Raw genomic sequence first — 18,524 nt, 5'->3', positions numbered from 1 at the left:
AATAATAAAAATAATAATTTTATTAATAAATAATAAAAATAATAATTTTATTAATAAATAATAAAAATAATAATATTTCATAATAAAATTTCATAAAAAATAATAATACGTAGTAGAAAATAAAAATTAATAAAATAAATAAAAATATGAAAACAGTTCGTTGCAAAAGTCATATCGTCAGGCACGAAGTGCGGACACAAGCAGTCAACAACCATTGCCTTATTAATTTTTCTCACGCCGCAAGCTGAATACCCTAATGACAAGTATTCTAATATAAAGTCATTTTCGAAATTTATTTTGTGATGTACATAGATTCGTCTATTACTATTTCTAAGCTTCATTTAAATAATAATAACGTTAAGGCAATGCAAAACAAGAATTTTTCGCATGCTGCCAATTGATAAAAAATAATATAGATTTAAGGTAAACGAACTTCTAAGGTGAAGGGCATATTTTGTCAAATTTACAATACATGAGCATACGTGTGCACACATACAGTTGTATGCTATCACTGTATGCGTAGAAAAGAGCTGTTTGCTGTAGCGCTCTCCGCTCTTTCTCTCTCGAACAAAAACTTAAGAGAGCCTGGAGCCACCTCTAGAGCCACAGCCAAAAAATCGCGTGCCAAAAATTTGTATGGCCGTTACTCATCTTGTTATTCTAGTGTCTTTGGTGATACTCATAGTGTAAAACTACTTGCTTATACTATTTCAAACACAGAATATGTATTCGAGCGATGGTGCATCGCACAGAGCGTCTCTTTCGCTTTCGATTTATTTGTTTGTATTATATTAATAACCATTCACTTCACTAAAAACAACTGATTTTATACGGAGCTCGATGAAAACACGTCTTCACACGTCAGCGACCAGTGAATAATTTTGATCAAATACTGAACACTGGAAAATACCCACATACATGGAGATCGGCTACCATTATCCCTATCTCAAAACCAAACAAACCTCCTTCCGATATTAACAGCTATCGTCCAATTTCTCTGTTATCCTGTATAGGAAAAACACCAGAATAATAGCACAAATACTTATCTGGTTTATTAATCGCCACAACCCAATTTCCCATAATCAAGTTGATTTCAAAAGATATCAAAGCATTTGAAATGCTTTCCAACACTCATCATCACAGTATCCAACACTTTGCGTCGAACGCTCCTTTGACCAAAAAATCATCTCTCCATCTTGGCGACGGACTTTGAAAGAGCCTACGATCGCGTGGGGATTCACACCGTACTTTGCAGACTCGAGCGCTGGGGCATTGGTCCAAGGCTACATAACCTAATTAAAGCCTTCATGACCAATCGGTCTTCCAGGGTTCGAATAAACAATGTCACATCGAACTCCCACATTTCATACAATGAAATTCCGCAGGGTTCGCCACTTTCTTTGGTTTTATTTATGTTAGTTGTTGAAGATATAAATGACATTGTAACCCAGCGTAAAGATATTTACATCTCACTATACGCAGACGACGCAATAATCTTTACAAAAATAAAAAATATTAACACATTCAGAGCAAAATTTTTAGAAATATTGCAAAAAATTACTTGTGGAGAACAACCTCTGGGGCCTCTCTTGCCATTGAAAAATGCCAACTGTTACATATTTGTCGGAAACAACTTTGCAACCTTTTCGACATTGACTTTAACAGCCGCACATAAAAGATGTAAACTTTTTAAAAATCTTGGGGGCACTGTCAGACTCTAAAAAAACAATAACTGGAAACTAGATTTAACATTATTAAATTCCTATCATCTAAATATTCTTACATACATATTAAGACTCTCATAGATATTACGCATTGATGCTATCTAAAATTGACTACGGTCTGCCCATCTTCGGTTGGTGTGCTAAATCGCACTTACAAAAGCTACAAGCCCCTTATGTTGACTGCAACCGTAAAATAATTGCGGAGGTATGCTCCCGTCATACAACTCCATATTCATATTCTCAAATCATGCCAATTCGCTTCCAAAAACGCTGGTAAAGCTGTTATCTGCACAGACAGCCTCTCTCCCCTATATACGCAACTGGAATCATAATGACCCCACAACACAAGAAGTTAGGCACTTTCTAAGTTCTCATCAAACAAAAATCACCTTACTCTGGGTTCTCAGTCATCAAGGTATCCATGGGAATGAACTCGCTGATAAAGCCGCCAAAGAGATGAGACTTCCACCATCAATCCTTTTCACTCCGTTTAACTCCAAGGATTTCCAAAGTCGAATCAAGCTATACCTCTAAGAAAAGAAACTCTCCGAATGGGCACTCTTCATACACAGGTATCAGTTTATTAACCCGAATTGCATCATGTTTAAGCCACCAACGAACGTACCTAAACGGGAATGCGCGACCTTCATCCGCCTACGCATCGGACACACCCAATCCACACATCAACACTTACTGAAGAGATCGGCGCGACCAACATGCCAACTATGCGGGGACGAGCTCACCGTTGACCATATCCATTTTGACGCCTGCAGTCGATTGCACTTAATTAGATCTCAATTTAAGTAACCCATCTTGTGAAAATATCTCAAAAATTTACAAATTTGTCCAAAAAGCTCAGTTTATTATATAAAGTAATAACCCACAAGTCTCGAGTCGAAGGCCCCGTAGCGAGTACTCATTAAATTTATTAGGTTTAGTGTTGTATACTTTATTCAATTTTGTTAAAAAATAAGACTTTTTAAGCAATCGCCTTTTATATTCGTTTCGGGATTCCGATGATTGATTAAATCATACATTTTTATGCACGTACATATCTATTTATGTGTATACATATGTATGCTTGTACAAACATATATAAAATAAGTTTTCCCAAATTTGTACATTATGGGGCTGTGGTGAAAATATTAATTGATGAGTATGAAGACGAGCAATTTTAATCTGATCCGATTGCAGTTGACTAAAAAATATATAACGCCAACTATGACTACAATATTTTATTTGCTAAATATTTAACGGATCTTAATGTTTCGTCATGGAAGTTATAAAACCAAACCTTTGCGCTGTTAAGTAACACTTAGTTATAATGAAGCAAACTTAATTTAATAATTGCGTTGCAGCCGGGTTGCTGTTGTTATTTGGTGTGAATATTGTCTTTCTGCTCCCAGAAACCAAGGGGTAGGGGTTTGAATTTTATTCAAATCTTTCTAGCAATAGAGCTGTTGTTATCTAAGATATGCAAATTTGTTGTTAAATAATACCAATTTGAATTGGATTCTCAACGTATTACTATGGTATTATGTAAGCAATTGTTGGTAAGCTAGCGTAAAGTTACTAATCCCCATTTTGTAAATCTGAAAACATTGCTATCCATGTGAACCCGTTACTCGCAGAGTAAAAGGGTATAATAGATTCGTTGAAAAGTATGTAACATGCAGAAGGAAGTGTTTCCGACCATATAATGATTACGTGCCGAGTCGATCTGGCCATGTCCGTCTCTCCTTCCACCTGTCCGTATAAACGCTGTACTATATGGAACTATAGAAACTAGAAAGTTAAATAAGACATGCAGGTTCTAGTGACACCCACCAAACCCATTTTGCCACCCCACTCTAACGCCCACAAGCCGGCGAACACTGACACGCCCACACTTTTGCAAAATGTTTTGATTATTTTATTATCTATCGATATCCCAGAAAAATTATGAAATTTCGTCTTCGCATTCGCACTTGCTGAGCAACGGGTATCTGATAGCCGGGGAACTTGATTATAGCATTCTCCCTTGCTTTTGTATTGCAGAGCTGGTCGCCAAAGTGCGGAAAAGAGCCAAAAATCATCGACGTACCCAATCATATACAAAAGTTCATTCTACACTATCACAACACATATCGCGATATTGTGGCCGGCGGCCAATTGCACAGGCTACCCATTGCAGCTCGTATGCTTAAGTTGAAGTAGGACCACGATTTGGCTTTTTTGGCTTCAATCTTGGTAAAGCGTTGCGATCTCCAACCCACAGACCACTGCATATCCAAGAGGAAGAGTTCTCGTCTCCAAGCTACCATGTGGTATATAACAAGATCAAGGCAAAGCAGGATACATTCAGGATTGTTCGATCGCAACTGAATGCATGGTATGATCAGTACAAGAACGTTTCTGCATCCAGTCTATTTGGTGGATTTTCCACTGATAAGTATGCTATATTTGTATTCTGGAATTCATGGTCAACTAATAATTCTCTGTTTCAGGAAGGAGATTGGGCACTTTCTAAGTAACAGTAACCGATTGGGCTGCGCCATAGCTAGTACCGAAAAAGACGGATGGACCCATCATTCTTCTTCACCCCAGAAGAACTCGCTTCTATACGAGTATTCCGGAAAACCGGGAGAATATTGCACCACCGGGATTAATGGCATATTCCAAAATCTATGCAATGACACTGAACCTGTGAAAGACTGCTTGCACTCTGAACAATTCAAAACAATAATCACCAATAACACTACATCATTGATCAGGGGCATGTTGAATACACAAACGCAAGCCAGAGCTCCTTGGTTAAATATCGGCCTTTTCCATTTTTCATTTTCTTTCAACATAAATTAAAAATCACAATCTGCAGATAATATGAAATTTTAAATATAATTATACCCTTTACTCGTAGAGTAAAATGTTATGCTGGACTCGTTGAAAAAATGTAAAAGGCAGAAGAATTTCTTTCCGATCGACAAAGTATATATATTCTTGATCAGGATCAATAGAATGGTCGATCTGGACATGTCCGTCTGACCGTATGAAACGTGCAAAGAGATGTGCAGAAAACCTTGACTACATAAAAGCATTAGAAAACCAATTCTTCAATAACCCAATTTTGAAAAAATGTACCTTAACTACAGATGCAAGTAATTTAGCCATTGGGGCAGTACTTTCTCGAAATGGTTATCCTATATCCTTTATTATCAGAACACTTAATGAACACGAATTAAATTACAGCCCTTTTAAAAACGAATTACTCGCCATAGTTTGGGCAACTTTTCGACATTATTTACTAGGTCGACGATGTCTCATTGCTAGTGACCATCAACCTCTTAGATGGCTGGCTTCCTTAAAGGAACCGAAAGCAAAGATGGGGAGCAAAATTAATTAATTAAGAATATCAATTTAAAATCGATTATATTAATGGGAAGGAGAATTCAGTTGCCGATGCATTATCGAGAATTAAAATTGAAGAAAACCATCAATACCATCAATACAAAAAAGGAGGAGCAGACGTCGAAAGACCAAAGACAATAAACACTAAAGGAAAAAATCCGTATAATCAATTCATCATCCGTATAATCAATTCATCATCATTCATTATGCAAGATAGAAAAAATCCTTTACACAAACAACCATAATATTAAACATGACATGACTGGACAAACACTAATAATAAGGTAAACTTCCACAGGAACCTTGTGTATTCTATTATTCACCACGAGCAACAGTAAACAAATTCAAATAACCAACTGAGATTCCGTCCTTGGCTATTCTAATTTAAGTCCAATTCAGAAACCAGTAGACAGTAGATATGAACGTAACTGTCTACGAATTAATTTAACGGATATCAATGTCATCACTCATTCCCAGAATGAAATATTTATACAATAAACTACTGAAAGAATTATGTGGTTTAACTATTCATCAGCAAAGATGCAGAAACCATTAACACCGTTACTACTACTACTACTACTTCGATTATTCAATGTGAATTCTCAAAGAAGCTAGTTTCAACAATCATATTTTGAAGATGAGAATAAAAGTAAAAATCAATGGAAAAAGAAGTTAATAATGAATGCATTAAAAATATAATTAAGCATAGGAATCTTGTAGTTTATACCAACTCCCTTAAAAGAAATTATTCAATACGTTGAACCAAATGTAATACTTACATGGAAAATAACTGAAACTACAACCCAGGCTTCGAACCAGGGTTACCACGCTCACAACGTGGGGTCTTAACCACTAGACGATCACGGCTACATCGGGCGATGAAACCGCTGCCAAGCGACTGGTTTCAGCACAGTGCGCAGAAAATCATAGCAATTCAAAGTTTGCAATTGTCCAATCTGTGATTACCAAGCAAGTAATGGGAACCATGTCGTAACCAAATCTAAGTACCAGCAAAACGAATTTTAAGTTTTTTAATCTATTGCTTCTTACAAATAGCTTAGGCCGCCATGCCAGTAGGTATCACAAGGGGATCAACGCGCCACCAACGGTGGTACGCGCCGTAATTGTGACACACTACTGGAAGTGCAACTACACTCTCCACGCGAGGGCGGCTGGAAACAGGATCAAAAATTTCCACACCTCCGCGTCGGACTAAGGTGTCATTCGACCCGTTCCGAAAGTCTGCCAGGCTGGGGGCCCGTGTAATAGCTAGCCCAGTCGATAACGGAGAGTCCGGGCAAGTGGCGTCCGCCCGGTCTAGTTAGCCTTACCCGGGTACTGCGGATCTCTGCCCGGGCGGACCTTTTATTTCTCTGCAACTCGTGGGTACTATGAGCAATAGACCAAACAATTTTAAAATACCGCAGGCCTTGACTGCGGGAAATGTTGCAAGACATTACGAGGACCGTCTCCTTGACGGAGAGCGGCCTACTTCGGTGGTAACACCAAAAAATGCTCCTAAACGGAGTGCGCCAACGGCGTAAGCACGCCCAGTTCCGGGAGGGAAGTATCGGGCAGTCACACCGAGTCACTCGAATGTGGTCCAAGCCGGCCAAGCGGGACGGGCTAAAAACCCATTACCGCAACTTGGTCAGCCTGGGGCCCGGGATGACCCTAATCGTAAGGCGCTGAGCGGGGCCAGAACGAAGTGGTATCTTTGTTACCTTCAGCAGGGCATGTCACCCGCAGAAGCTTTGTCTCTGGCCAAAACACCGCAGCCGCTAGAGCAAAAGCCCAACTCTGCTTGGAAGCGGGCAAACACCACCCTGACGCCTCCGACGGAAACGCCTAAGAGGCAGAAGGTGGAGAAGAGCAGGCCACTGACTGCTCCCTTCGATGGCCCAAGTACCTCAAGGGCTGCAAAGGCAACTGAGGTACGCAAGCCATCATATGCGACCGTAACTGGGGCCATTAAGGTTGCGGTCGTACCAGAGGGGTACCCCAAAGTCATCCTCAGCAGTGAGAACCTCACAGCTCGAGGACGCACTACTGGAGGAAATAGTCCTCTCCGGTTGGGATTCTCCAATCAAGTTTGGAGGAATCTACTTCAGGATGGGCCACCAGATAGTGGACTGCCGCAACGCAACCACTGCTGAGTGGCTGCAATCAGCAGTCCCCAGCCTCAGTAAGTGGAGCGGTGTCTCCCTGGAGGTAAGGATGGGCGACGACCTGCCATCGTCACACAACATCACCATCTTCTGCCCCAGGACAGGGGACAAAACACCAAAGTGGATCATGGAATTGATCAAGAAACAGAATGACTTGGACATAGAGAACTGGCGTCTCATATCAAGGAAGAATGAGGGTGGTGGCTCGCTCCTCAACCTTGGCATTGATGACAACCCATGCGCCAAGATTATCTCTAGTGACCACAAGCTGAGCTTCAGGTTTGGAGACATCTCAGTTTGTGGTCTAAAGAAACGATCAAATACGGCCCAAGACAGGTCGAGACTCCTCGAAATCCACCAGTCTCCGCGGAGAATGAGAAGCCCAATAAGCTCTCCGAATCCAGCGAGGATCTGACGGATGATGAGGATCTTGATGCGACCATCATCGAGATGGGGGATCAGACCCCTTTATCCTCTCAGGAGCTAGGCATGGAACTAGACCTGCTGAGTAAGGAAGAAGCGATACCGGTGGATGGTGATCTGGGTATCTCCAGATCAGCAACGCCGAAGATGGAGCCGATCATCTAATGGTCGGAAGTACAGGGATAGCTCAAGTGAACATCCATCGCGCCAAGACGGCCTCGGCTGTGCTGGCAAGGATGTTCACCAAACAACATCTTGGGCTAGCCCTGGTACAGGAACCCTGGTATAACCAGGGAATAAAAGGACTGTACGTGAAGAACGCCAAGGTAATTTGGGATCAACCGGCCTCTAGCCCTAGAGCCTGTATCCTGGCATGTAGAAGTATTAATTATTATATACTTACAGAATTTCTCACGCGGGACTGTGTACCGATCGTGGTAGAAGATGTGGGAGCAGCCAAGAAGACTGTGGTGGCATCGGTATACTTTGCCGGTGACGAGGCGTGCCCACCGCCCGAAATCACTGCACTGGCAGAATACTGCAAGAGGACACACTCACCCATCATCATCGGATGTGATGCAAATGCACATCCCGTGATATGGAGCAGCAGCGACGTAAAACAAAGAGGTGAGTCACCCTTAGAATTTATCTTGAATAACAATCTAGAAATCCTAAATGTCGGCAATGTTCCGACATTTGTTACCAGGGTAAGATCTGAGGTTCTGGATATTACACTTTCCAGCAGATCAGTGGCCAGGACTTAGGCAGTCTAAGATTCTCCTTCGTGAATATAACCACAAAAGATTCAAGACCTTAATGACACACGGGAAAAACACCGTGCGCACTTTAACTGGCCTTCTTACGGGGCACTGCCGACTTCGCACTCATTTGCATAAGATTGGCATTGCAGACAGTGAACTCTGTCGCTTCTGTTGCATGGAGGAGGAGATCTCTACACATATTATATGTGACTGCACGGCGCTTTCCATCAGGAGGAACAGACTCCTGGACATGTATGTAGTCCCACGGGAAACAATTGCAGCCCTGAACCCCAATAAAATTCTGGCTTTTATATAGTGCACTGGACAACAGGGAGATCTTTGAGTCATGAAGGGGTAGTACAATAGATCCTACTGGTTCGCAGTACACATAGAAACCCACTTAAAAATAATAATACAAATAGCTTAACTCCGAATTCTTTTATTTCATTTTATGCTTATATACTATAAGATGATAATACTACGGGTTTTTGGCCTTCGCAACTCCCTTGGCGGGTAATTTCTGGCTGCAACTGGCTGGGGATGAAGCCGAGGAGGTTGAATTGGCATATCCTCGGTCGCGACGCTGCTGGAGGCGCTTCTCGAACCTATTGCGTAGCGTATCCATGGGCGTGTTGAGGGTGAAGCTCATGTCGGGCAGCTGATAGGCGGTCAGCAGGAAGTTGCAGCGAATCCGCTCGTTGGCGATGCGCTTGATGAGCCCCTGCATCTCATCGCTCTGTACAAAACTTTTGATGGCCGCGCTCGCCTTTTCCTGTTTCTTAGATGCCTTGGATCCACCGGCTCCCAGCCCATCTGCAGCAACCGACTCGAGCTGTGGGTGAGCACTTATGCTTCTGGCACCATGCTGGCTCTTCCTGGACCTGTCGCGTCCACTCTTACTGGATACATCAGCCGCAGTGCCAGTCGATGTTTTTGTCTGGCCCAAAGTGCATGGATATGCTACATCAGGTACCATTTTTTCGATCTTGACTGTTTTAACATCAAGATCGCTGAGTGTCTTAGATTTTCCACCGACACTTCGTTTGGGGGCTTTTGTCTCTTCTTTTCCGGTTGAATCGGAGACAATTTCGATGGTCTTAAAGTTGTTCATGCTTCCCAATTGTTGTCTTCAAGCTAATAAAACTACTATGACTTTAATCAACCATTTAACTGACGAGTTTCAGTTACAAACTTACCTTATTTCAACGTTATTAGGCTGCCTGTTCGCATGTGCTTATTGTTGATATCGATAGACTGATTGAACGATAGCAACCAAATAGTGCTGCGTAACGAAATAATTGGATGGCGTCATCTGGTGCTCGGTCATATACTTATTATAGTGCAATTATTGTGTGTCCTTCTGCAACACTGTGCCTTAGATTTGGATTCTGGCTGGCCGCGTCCAACAACCAGTTGTAGTTAGGACCCGTCTAGTGGTTAGGACCCTACGTTGTGTCCGTGGACACTCAGGATCTCGAATCCTGGTCACGGCAATGTTGAAATAAACATTGTCACTGAGATGGTGGTTTTCGTATAAATAGTTTGTATATATTATCTGAAGTGATAAAAACTTCTCTCATTCAAACGATGTAGATTTAATTTTAACGCTGATTATTTAGACATATTACATTTTTATTTAATTGTATACTCTGAAGATTCCTAAGGATCAATTGGCACTATGTAAAAAATTCTTGTTTTGCATTGCCTTAACGTTATTATTATTTAAAAATAGCTTAGAAATACTAATAGCCGAATCTATGTACACAATATCACAAAATAAATTTCAAAAATGACTTCATATTAGAATATCAAACATTTATAATCTACAAAAATAACACAGTTACCTTCCTTGAGAAAACATACAAGCTAATTACTTCAGAACCGGAAAGAATACAAAAATTTTATATTCAAGAGACGAGAACCAATTAAAAACTCAGGGCAGGATTTAATATAAAAAATAGATTTTTCACTGTTTCGATTAGATGACCAAAATCAGGAGGAAAGTTGAAAGGTTCATTAAATGAAATTTAAAATCTTCAATATAAAGAAGGAGACAAATTAACATTTACAAATACCAATAAACACTTACTAAATGCAACACATAACTCCCCAATTTATTCAAAACAGTACCAAATTGAAGTCGTAAACCAAGTACAGGAAATGCTTAATCAGGGATTAATTAAGGAAAGTAAATCGCTATACAACAGTCCTACCTAGGAAATACCAAAAAAACTGATGCTTCTTGAATAATTAAATAAAGAGTAGTAACTGATTAAAGAATACTCAATGAAATAACTATCCCTTACAAATATCCAATACCAAACATGGACAAAATCCTTGGTAAATTAAGAAAATGTCAATATTTTTCTATTAATTTGGCAAAGGGATTTCACCAAATAGAAATGGACCCAGAATCAATATCTAAAACTGCATTCTCCACCAAAAGCGGACATAATGAATACATTCGAGTGCCATTTGGCCTTAGGAATGTACCCGCTACCTCTCAAAGGTGCAAGAACAATATCCTTCGACCTTTGCTTAACAAACACTGTTTAGTGTATTTGGATGATATTAAATATGTATTTGGATGATTTTATATTATATTTTATTATAATTTATTGCACATACCTTACCGAACATTTAAATTCATTAAAACTAATTTTTTTTTAAACTCACAGAAGCAAATATAAAATTGCAGCTATATAAATGTGAATTCTTTTGTGAATCCCCTTAAAAGGGTAGCCTATGCTTGGTTCTATTTCTTATTGTGGTTCTTGATTATTATCCCTTTTACTCGTAGAGAACTATCTTCCAGACTAACTAGCTTTCAGAGACAGCGCAAGTTTGTTTCCGAATTTGCCACAAACCTCCCAAGATTGATTGATATCTAATCACTAAAAGTTATGATGCGCGTAGAAATATACTTATGTCGCTTAAGTAACCTATCCATCCTCAAAAAATATTTGACGATTACTTCAAAATATCATAAAATTCTAGTATTCATCTTCAGAGTATACAATTAAATAAAAATGTAATATGTCTAAAAATCAGCGTTAAAATTAAATCTACATCGTTTGAATGAATGACACAAACTATTTATAAGATAACCCCCATCTCAGTGACAATGTTTATTTCAACATTGCCGTGACCAGGATTCGAGATCCTGAGTGTCCACGGACACAACGTAGGGTCCTAACCACTAGACGGGTCCTAACTACAACTGGTTGTTGGACGCGGCCAGCCAGAATCCAAATCTAAGGCACAGTGTTGCAGAAGGACACACAATAATTGCACTATAATAAGTATATGACCGAGCACCAGATGACGCCATCCAATTATTTCGTTACGCAGCACTATTTGGTTGCTATCGTTCAATCAGTCTATCGATATCAACAATAAGCACATGCGAACAGGCAGCCTAATAACGTTGAAATAAGGTAAGTTTGTAACTGAAACTCGTCAGTTAAATGGTTGATTAAAGTCATAGTAGTTTTATTAGCTTGAAGACAACAATTGGGAAGCATGAACAACTTTAAGACCATCGAAATTGTCTCCGATTCAACCGGAAAAGAAGAGACAAAAGCCCCCAAACGAAGTGTCGGTGGAAAATCTAAGACACTCAGCGATCTTGATGTTAAAACAGTCAAGATCGAAAAAATGCTACCTGATGTAGCATATCCATGCACTTTGGGCCAGACAAAAACATCGACTGGCACTGCGGCTGATGTATCCAGTAAGAGTGGACGCGACAGGTCCAGGAAGAGCCAGCATGGTGCCAGAAGCATAAGTGCTCACCCACAGCTCGAGTCGGTTGCTGCAGATGGGCTGGGAGCCGGTGGATCCAAGGCATCTAAGAAACAGGAAAAGGCGAGCGCGGCCATCAAAAGTTTTGTACAGAGCGATGAGATGCAGGGGCTCATCAAGCGCATCGCCAACGAGCGGATTCGCTGCAACTTCCTGCTGACCGCCTATCAGCTGCCCGACATGAGCTTCACCCTCAACACGCCCATGGATACGCTACGCAATAGGTTCGAGAAGCGCCTCCAGCAGCGTCGCGACCGAGGATATGCCAATTCAACCTCCTCGGCTTCATCCCCAGCCAGTTGCAGCCAGAAATTACCCGCCAAGGGAGTTGCGAAGGCCAAAAACCCGTAGTATTATCACTTATAGTATATAAGCATAAAATGAAATAAAAGATTTCGTAGTTAAGCTATTTGTAAGAAGCAATAGATTAAAGAACAGTTCCCTTCAATATTATTCAAGACAACTTAAAATTCGTTTTGCTGGTACTTAGATTTGTTTACGACATGGTTTCCATTACTTGCTTGGTAATCACAGATTGGACAATTGCAAACTTTGAATTGCTATGATTTTCTGCGCACTGTGCTGAAACCAGTCGCTTGGCAGCGGTTTCATCGCCCGATGTAGCCGTGATCGTCTAGTGGTTAGGACCCCACGTTGTGAGCGTGGTAACTCTGGTTCAATGCCTGGTTTGTAGTTTCAGTGAGATTCCTCGTATTGAATAATTTCTTTTAAGTGAGTTGGTATAAATTACAAGTTGGATTCTTAGCAGCTATTAAAGCTTACATAGACCCAAGCCAAAAGAACTGGGATAGCAAGATCGAGTACAGGGAAGTCGTATAGAATTGTCGTCGTCAAATTGTCTATGTTGTGTAAAGTGTAGCGTACTTGTAGGGATCATCTTTTATGTTAACTGGTCATTGCAGTGGTTCCCATTGTATGGGGAAAGCGGCCAAAAATACTTCTAGTTGAGGTAGACACTTAAAACAAAATTTTCTTATTTTTGTAGCAAAATTATATAAAAAAAATCACCCGGATTGAACCACTATCTCATATAGCTGTCATATGAACGATCAGTTTGAAATTAAGTATGGTATGTTAGTATGGAAAACTTTTTTGTTTTCAATTATTTTGCAACGAAAACTTGGAATCGTAGCAAATTTAATGTTTGCTTGTGTATATTTGAGTCACCTGCATAATGCGCATGTTAAAATAGGGGTTTCTTATATGCTTATAAACGCTGAGATCTCGGGAAGTATTTATGTCTAGTTTGTGCAAAATAATTCAATTTATTACACCCTTACATGTATTGATTTCAGTCCCAAATTTCACTGAAGGATCACTATTATCAGCCGGTCAATATAGCCGAAATTTTTTCGAAAGATTAGATGAACGAAATGTTCAGAGTTAGAAATACTTAGAAATATTGTCTGTTTCCATTGGCATATCATTCTTTAAGATTTCAGCATTGCGAAATATGCATAGATTTTCAAACTTATTCGTCTTTTTTTAATGACATATGACAAGATTTTGAATTTCACATTTTCGATTTTGGACAAAACAAACATTTATGTATATAAAGCGTATTAACTTAACAACAGATATCAGACATAAGAATTCATATATACATCATTCTCTTTATTAGTTTTCAAATTGCAATACAAAACTTCAGACAGATCCTATTAGGATTCCGCCCTGACATATACATATACATACCTATTTTTTATCGATAGATTGATCTTACATTTCACGTACACAGTAAATATTTATTAAAGCTCTATGGAAATAATGTTTTGGGGCAAGGGAGGGACTCATAATGTCTAAACAGAACACCCAGAATTAAGTAAATTATTGCCACGTAGGCCCCAACTTATCACATATAACTGGTCTAACTATTAAAAAATTGCATTAGGGTACTAATTTATATGCATATGTCGGCTATAAACAAACGTTTCATTACTTATAAACAAATTTATTCCACCCACGATAATAGTAAGTTTCAAACTTCATTATAAAGCTAGCATTTTTAAATATTAACGCAGCTAAATTATTAGAAATAAAATTTTTCTGAGAAATCCTTTGCCTTTTAAAGTTCTAATTATTATTATCTGCCTAATTATTTCACGTCCAATATTTGATAAAATAATAAAAAGTAGTACACCGAAATCAGTTTACAAAACAAAAAAATGATTTGTCTAGTTGAATATAACAGCAGAACAATATAATTTGGTTTGCTAAGCTTTCTTAATGGTCATTTTAATTTCTTAATTACTCTAATTTAGTTTTGATGCAACTGTAATTTTGAACACACTAAAAAGTCCGGAATAATAACGATTATTCGATTAAAAAATGGAATTTGAATTTAGTCGTTTTTGGTTTCAAAATCGGAGCATGACTGAGTCGTTTAAGTTCTTGTCTCCTCATAGCCACAATGAATATAGCCGGTTTCGAGAGTGCCACCGACAGCAGGGGATTTGCTTGGCAGATCCTTCCTGCCATCCTGCTGCTGCTGATCCTTGTGCACGCCATTGCTGCCATTCGACTCGCTGCTGTCAAGGATTCGTTCGAAAACGGTCTCGAAACGGCAGCGACTCAGCGAAAAGCGAGCCACATTCACGCAGACATCGCGAAGGATGGCGAAGAGTTCAGAGAGAAGGGGGGCATCGCCCAGGCTGCCAGGCGAACGGATCCTGACGAGGAACCGCAAGCTGTGGGCATAGTGCTGCAAGTCCCGGGCTCCCGGCAATCGTTGACTCAAGCTTCTTGAAAGAATAGCCTGTTGGGCGGGGCCGCAGAAGCAGGTCACGGAGTAGTAACCACCATGTTCTGATTTCAATCGCTGCGGACTATCGCTGGCGATGACCTGGCCCGCCCTAAGCACCGCCACCCTTTGGCACAGATGCTCGATCTCCGAAACGGAATGAGAGGTCAGCACCACCGCTCTGCGGGCCAGCAGCAGCTGCTCGATGGTGGCATACACCATGTCCCTGGTCACGGGATCCATGTCGCTCGTTGGTTCATCCATCAGGACGGTGGGCGTGCATCCGCAACAGGTCACAGCCACAGTTAGCTTGCGCCTATTGCCGCCACTCAGGTTCCGCACCTGGACATCCTTGTAGGGACGCAGCTCGTACGTGTCCAGCACGCGGTCCAAAAATTGATCCAGATCGCGAATGCCGCGCAGGCGTCCGTAGAAGCGGATGCACTTGGTCGTCGTCAGCAGCGGGTCCAGCGGGTTGCTCTGCGGGCAGTATGAAATGCCGGGCTGAAAAACGAGTTGCAATTAATACCACAGTTGTCAGGCAAATGTAAAGCCACAAAGAACATGACCGAGCCACACTGCGTATAAGTAACATTCTGCAGATAGCTATTGAAATAACACAAATAATTATTCTCAGTTAGCACAAAAATATGGTGGCTGTTTTTGGCTTTTAAAACAGAAAAAGAATTGAGGGAGCAGGAAATGACTGCAACCTTACAAAAAAGGATGCTGAAAGCCTTAAAAGGGATATCCCTTTGCTGATGCAACCAAGGGATGAGATGCCAGCTGAGCACAGGTTCGCTCAGAACTTCAGCACTCATCTCAGTAATAAAAACAGTTGGACAACCCTGGGGAAAGTACACCCTATGAAACCACAAACAATAAAGTGGTATACAGACGGATCCCTCACCGACGAGGGAAGTGGGCTGGGGGCCCCAGTAGGCCCCAGGTTAAAATACCACGAAGGTCTGTGCTATTGGACGCTGTGCGGAGTTTAATCTGCAAAGGAACTATCGTGGCAAGGACATTGCTATACTGTCTGATAGTCAAGCAGCCATAAAGGCGCTCAGCAAAGCTAAGATAACATCTAAGCTAGTAAATGAAGTGATGACAGCCCTAGACAAACTGGGAGCTGTCAACAAACTCACAGTAAGGTGGGTCCCGGGACACAACAACATCGAGGGAAATGAGCTAGCGGACAACCTAGCCAGGAAAGGGGCAGAGAACCCTCTAATTGGGCCCGAACCATTCTGTGGTGTTGGTCACCACAGAGTACTGGGCTAACTTAAGTCAATAGAGGAAGAAAAACGTCTGTCCTTCTGGGAACACCTACCAGGACTTAGGCAGTCTAAGATTCTCCTTCGTGAATATAACCACAAAAGATTCAAGACCTTAATGACACACGGGAAAAACGCCGTGCGCACTTTAACTGGCCTTCTTACGGGGCACTGCCGACTTCGCACTCATTTGCATAAGATTGGCATTGCAGACAGTGAACTCTGTCGCTTCTGTTGCATGGAGGAGGAGATCTCTACACATATTATATGTGACTGCACGGCGCTTTCCATCAGGAGGAACAGACTCCTGGACATGTATGTAGTCCCACGGGAAACAATTGCAGCCCTGAACCCCAATAAAATTCTGGCTTTTATATAGTGCACTGGACAACAGGGAGATCTTTGAGTCATGAAGGGGTAGTACAATAGATCCTACTGGTTTGCAGTACTCATAGAAACCCACTTAAAAATAATAATACAAATAGCTTAACTCCGAAATCTTTTATTTCATTTTATGCTTATATACTATAAGATGATAATACTACGGGTTTTTGGCCTTCGCAACTCCCTTGGCGGGTAATTTCTGGCTGCAACTGGCTGGGGATGAAGCCGAGGAGGTTGAATTGGCATATCCTCGGTCGCGACGCTGCTGGAGGCGCTTCTCGAACCTATTGCGTAGCGTATCCATGGGCGTGTTGAGGGTGAAGCTCATGTCGGGCAGCTGATAGGCGGTCAGCAGGAAGTTGCAGCGAATCCGCTCGTTGGCGATGCGCTTGATGAGCCCCTGCATCTCATCGCTCTGTACAAAACTTTTGATGGCCGCGCTCGCCTTTTCCTGTTTCTTAGATGCCTTGGATCCACCGGCTCCCAGCCCATCTGCAGCAACCGACTCGAGCTGTGGGTGAGCACTTATGCTTCTGGCACCATGCTGGCTCTTCCTGGACCTGTCGCGTCCACTCTTACTGGATACATCAGCCGCAGTGCCAGTCGATGTTTTTGTCTGGCCCAAAGTGCATGGATATGCTACATCAGGTACCATTTTTTCGATCTTGACTGTTTTAACATCAAGATCGCTGAGTGTCTTAGATTTTCCACCGACACTTCGTTTGGGGGCTTTTGTCTCTTCTTTTCCGGTTGAATCGGAGACAATTTCGATGGTCTTAAAGTTGTTCATGCTTCCCAATTGTTGTCTTCAAGCTAATAAAATTACTATGACTTTAATCAACCATTTAACTGACGAGTTTCAGTTACAAACTTACCTTATTTCAACGTTATTAGGCTGCCTGTTCGCATGTGCTTATTGTTGATATCGATAGACTGATTGAACGATAGCAACCAAATAGTGCTGCGTAACAAAATAATTGGATGGCGTCATCTGGTGCTCGGTCATATACTTATTATAGTGCAATTATTGTGTGTCCTTCGGCAGCACTGTGCCTTAGATTTGGATTCTGGCTGGCCGCGTCCAACAACCAGTTGTAGTTAGGACCCGTCTAGTGGTTAGGACCCTACGTTGTGTCCGTGGACACTCAGGATCTCGAATCCTGGTCACGGCAATGTTGAAATAAACATTGTCACTGAGATGGGGGTTATCTTATAAATAGTTTGTGTCATTCATTCAAACGATGTAGATTTAATTTTAACGCTGATTTTTAGACATATTACATTTTTATTTAATTGTATACTCTGAAGATGAATACTAGAATTTTATGATATTTTGAAGTAATCGTCAAATATTTTTTGAGGATGGATAGGTTACTTAAGCGACATAAGTATATTTCTACGCGCATCATAACTTTTAGTGATTAGATATCAATCAATCTTGGGAGGTTTGTGGCAAATTCGGAAACAAACTTGCGCTGTCTCTGAAAGCTAGTTAGTCTGGAAGATAGTTCTCTACGAGTAAAAGGGATAATAATCAAGAACCACAATAAGAAATAGAACCAAGCATAGGCTACCCTTTTAAGGGGATTCACAAAAGAATTCACATTTATATAGCTGCAATTTTATATTTGCTTCTGTGAGTTTAAAAAAAAATTAGTTTTAATGAATTTAAATGTTCGGTAAGGTATGTGCAATAAATTATAATAAAATATAATATAAAATCATCCAAATACATATTTAATATCATCCAAATACACTAAACAGTGTTTGTTAAGCAAAGGTCGAAGGATATTGTTCTTGCACCTTTGAGAGGTAGCGGGTACATTCCTAAGGCCAAA

General features: G+C 40.9%; 3 protein-coding genes and 1 pseudogene across 5 annotated transcripts; 2 read left to right on the top strand and 2 right to left on the bottom strand.

Annotated features, from left to right (window-relative positions):
* Nucleotides 1–3,253: 3,253 nt before the first annotated feature.
* On the top strand, nucleotides 3,254–5,967 carry LOC116802082 (annotated as a pseudogene).
* A 2,955-nt stretch (nucleotides 5,968–8,922) lies between these two features.
* On the bottom strand, nucleotides 8,923–9,748 carry LOC116802225. 2 transcript variants are annotated; one of them, XM_032726017.1, is made up of 2 exons: nucleotides 9,660–9,748; nucleotides 8,923–9,606 (listed from the first exon to the last, which is right to left on the bottom strand). In XM_032726017.1, the coding sequence occupies exon 2, from the start codon at nucleotides 9,572–9,574 to the stop codon at nucleotides 8,942–8,944; it is 633 nt and encodes a 210-aa protein (XP_032581908.1). In that variant the 5' UTR covers nucleotides 9,575–9,606; nucleotides 9,660–9,748; the 3' UTR covers nucleotides 8,923–8,941. The 2 variants fall into 2 exon arrangements, with proteins under 2 accessions (XP_032581908.1, XP_032581909.1); XM_032726018.1 differs by having other exon boundaries at nucleotides 8,923–9,597; nucleotides 9,660–9,740.
* A 2,063-nt stretch (nucleotides 9,749–11,811) lies between these two features.
* On the top strand, nucleotides 11,812–12,730 carry LOC116802223. Of its 2 annotated transcripts, none has more exons than XM_032726015.1 (2): nucleotides 11,812–11,900; nucleotides 11,954–12,730. In XM_032726015.1, the coding sequence occupies exon 2, from the start codon at nucleotides 11,986–11,988 to the stop codon at nucleotides 12,616–12,618; it is 633 nt and encodes a 210-aa protein (XP_032581906.1). In that variant the 5' UTR covers nucleotides 11,812–11,900; nucleotides 11,954–11,985; the 3' UTR covers nucleotides 12,619–12,730. The 2 variants fall into 2 exon arrangements, with proteins under 2 accessions (XP_032581906.1, XP_032581907.1); XM_032726016.1 differs by having other exon boundaries at nucleotides 11,820–11,900; nucleotides 11,963–12,730.
* A 4,083-nt stretch (nucleotides 12,731–16,813) lies between these two features.
* LOC116802228 lies at nucleotides 16,814–17,657 on the bottom strand. The gene is made up of 2 exons (XM_032726024.1): nucleotides 17,562–17,657; nucleotides 16,814–17,499 (listed from the first exon to the last, which is right to left on the bottom strand). The coding sequence occupies exon 2, from the start codon at nucleotides 17,474–17,476 to the stop codon at nucleotides 16,844–16,846; it is 633 nt and encodes a 210-aa protein (XP_032581915.1). The 5' UTR covers nucleotides 17,477–17,499; nucleotides 17,562–17,657; the 3' UTR covers nucleotides 16,814–16,843.
* Between the last annotated feature and the right edge of the window lie 867 nt (nucleotides 17,658–18,524).

Source organism: Drosophila sechellia, chromosome X (assembly GCF_004382195.2).
Source record: "Drosophila sechellia strain sech25 chromosome X, ASM438219v1, whole genome shotgun sequence".
NCBI lineage: Eukaryota > Metazoa > Arthropoda > Insecta > Diptera > Drosophilidae > Drosophila > Drosophila sechellia.
Note: the sequence above shows the minus strand (reverse complement) of the source record. Positions and strands in the feature narration are given on the sequence as shown.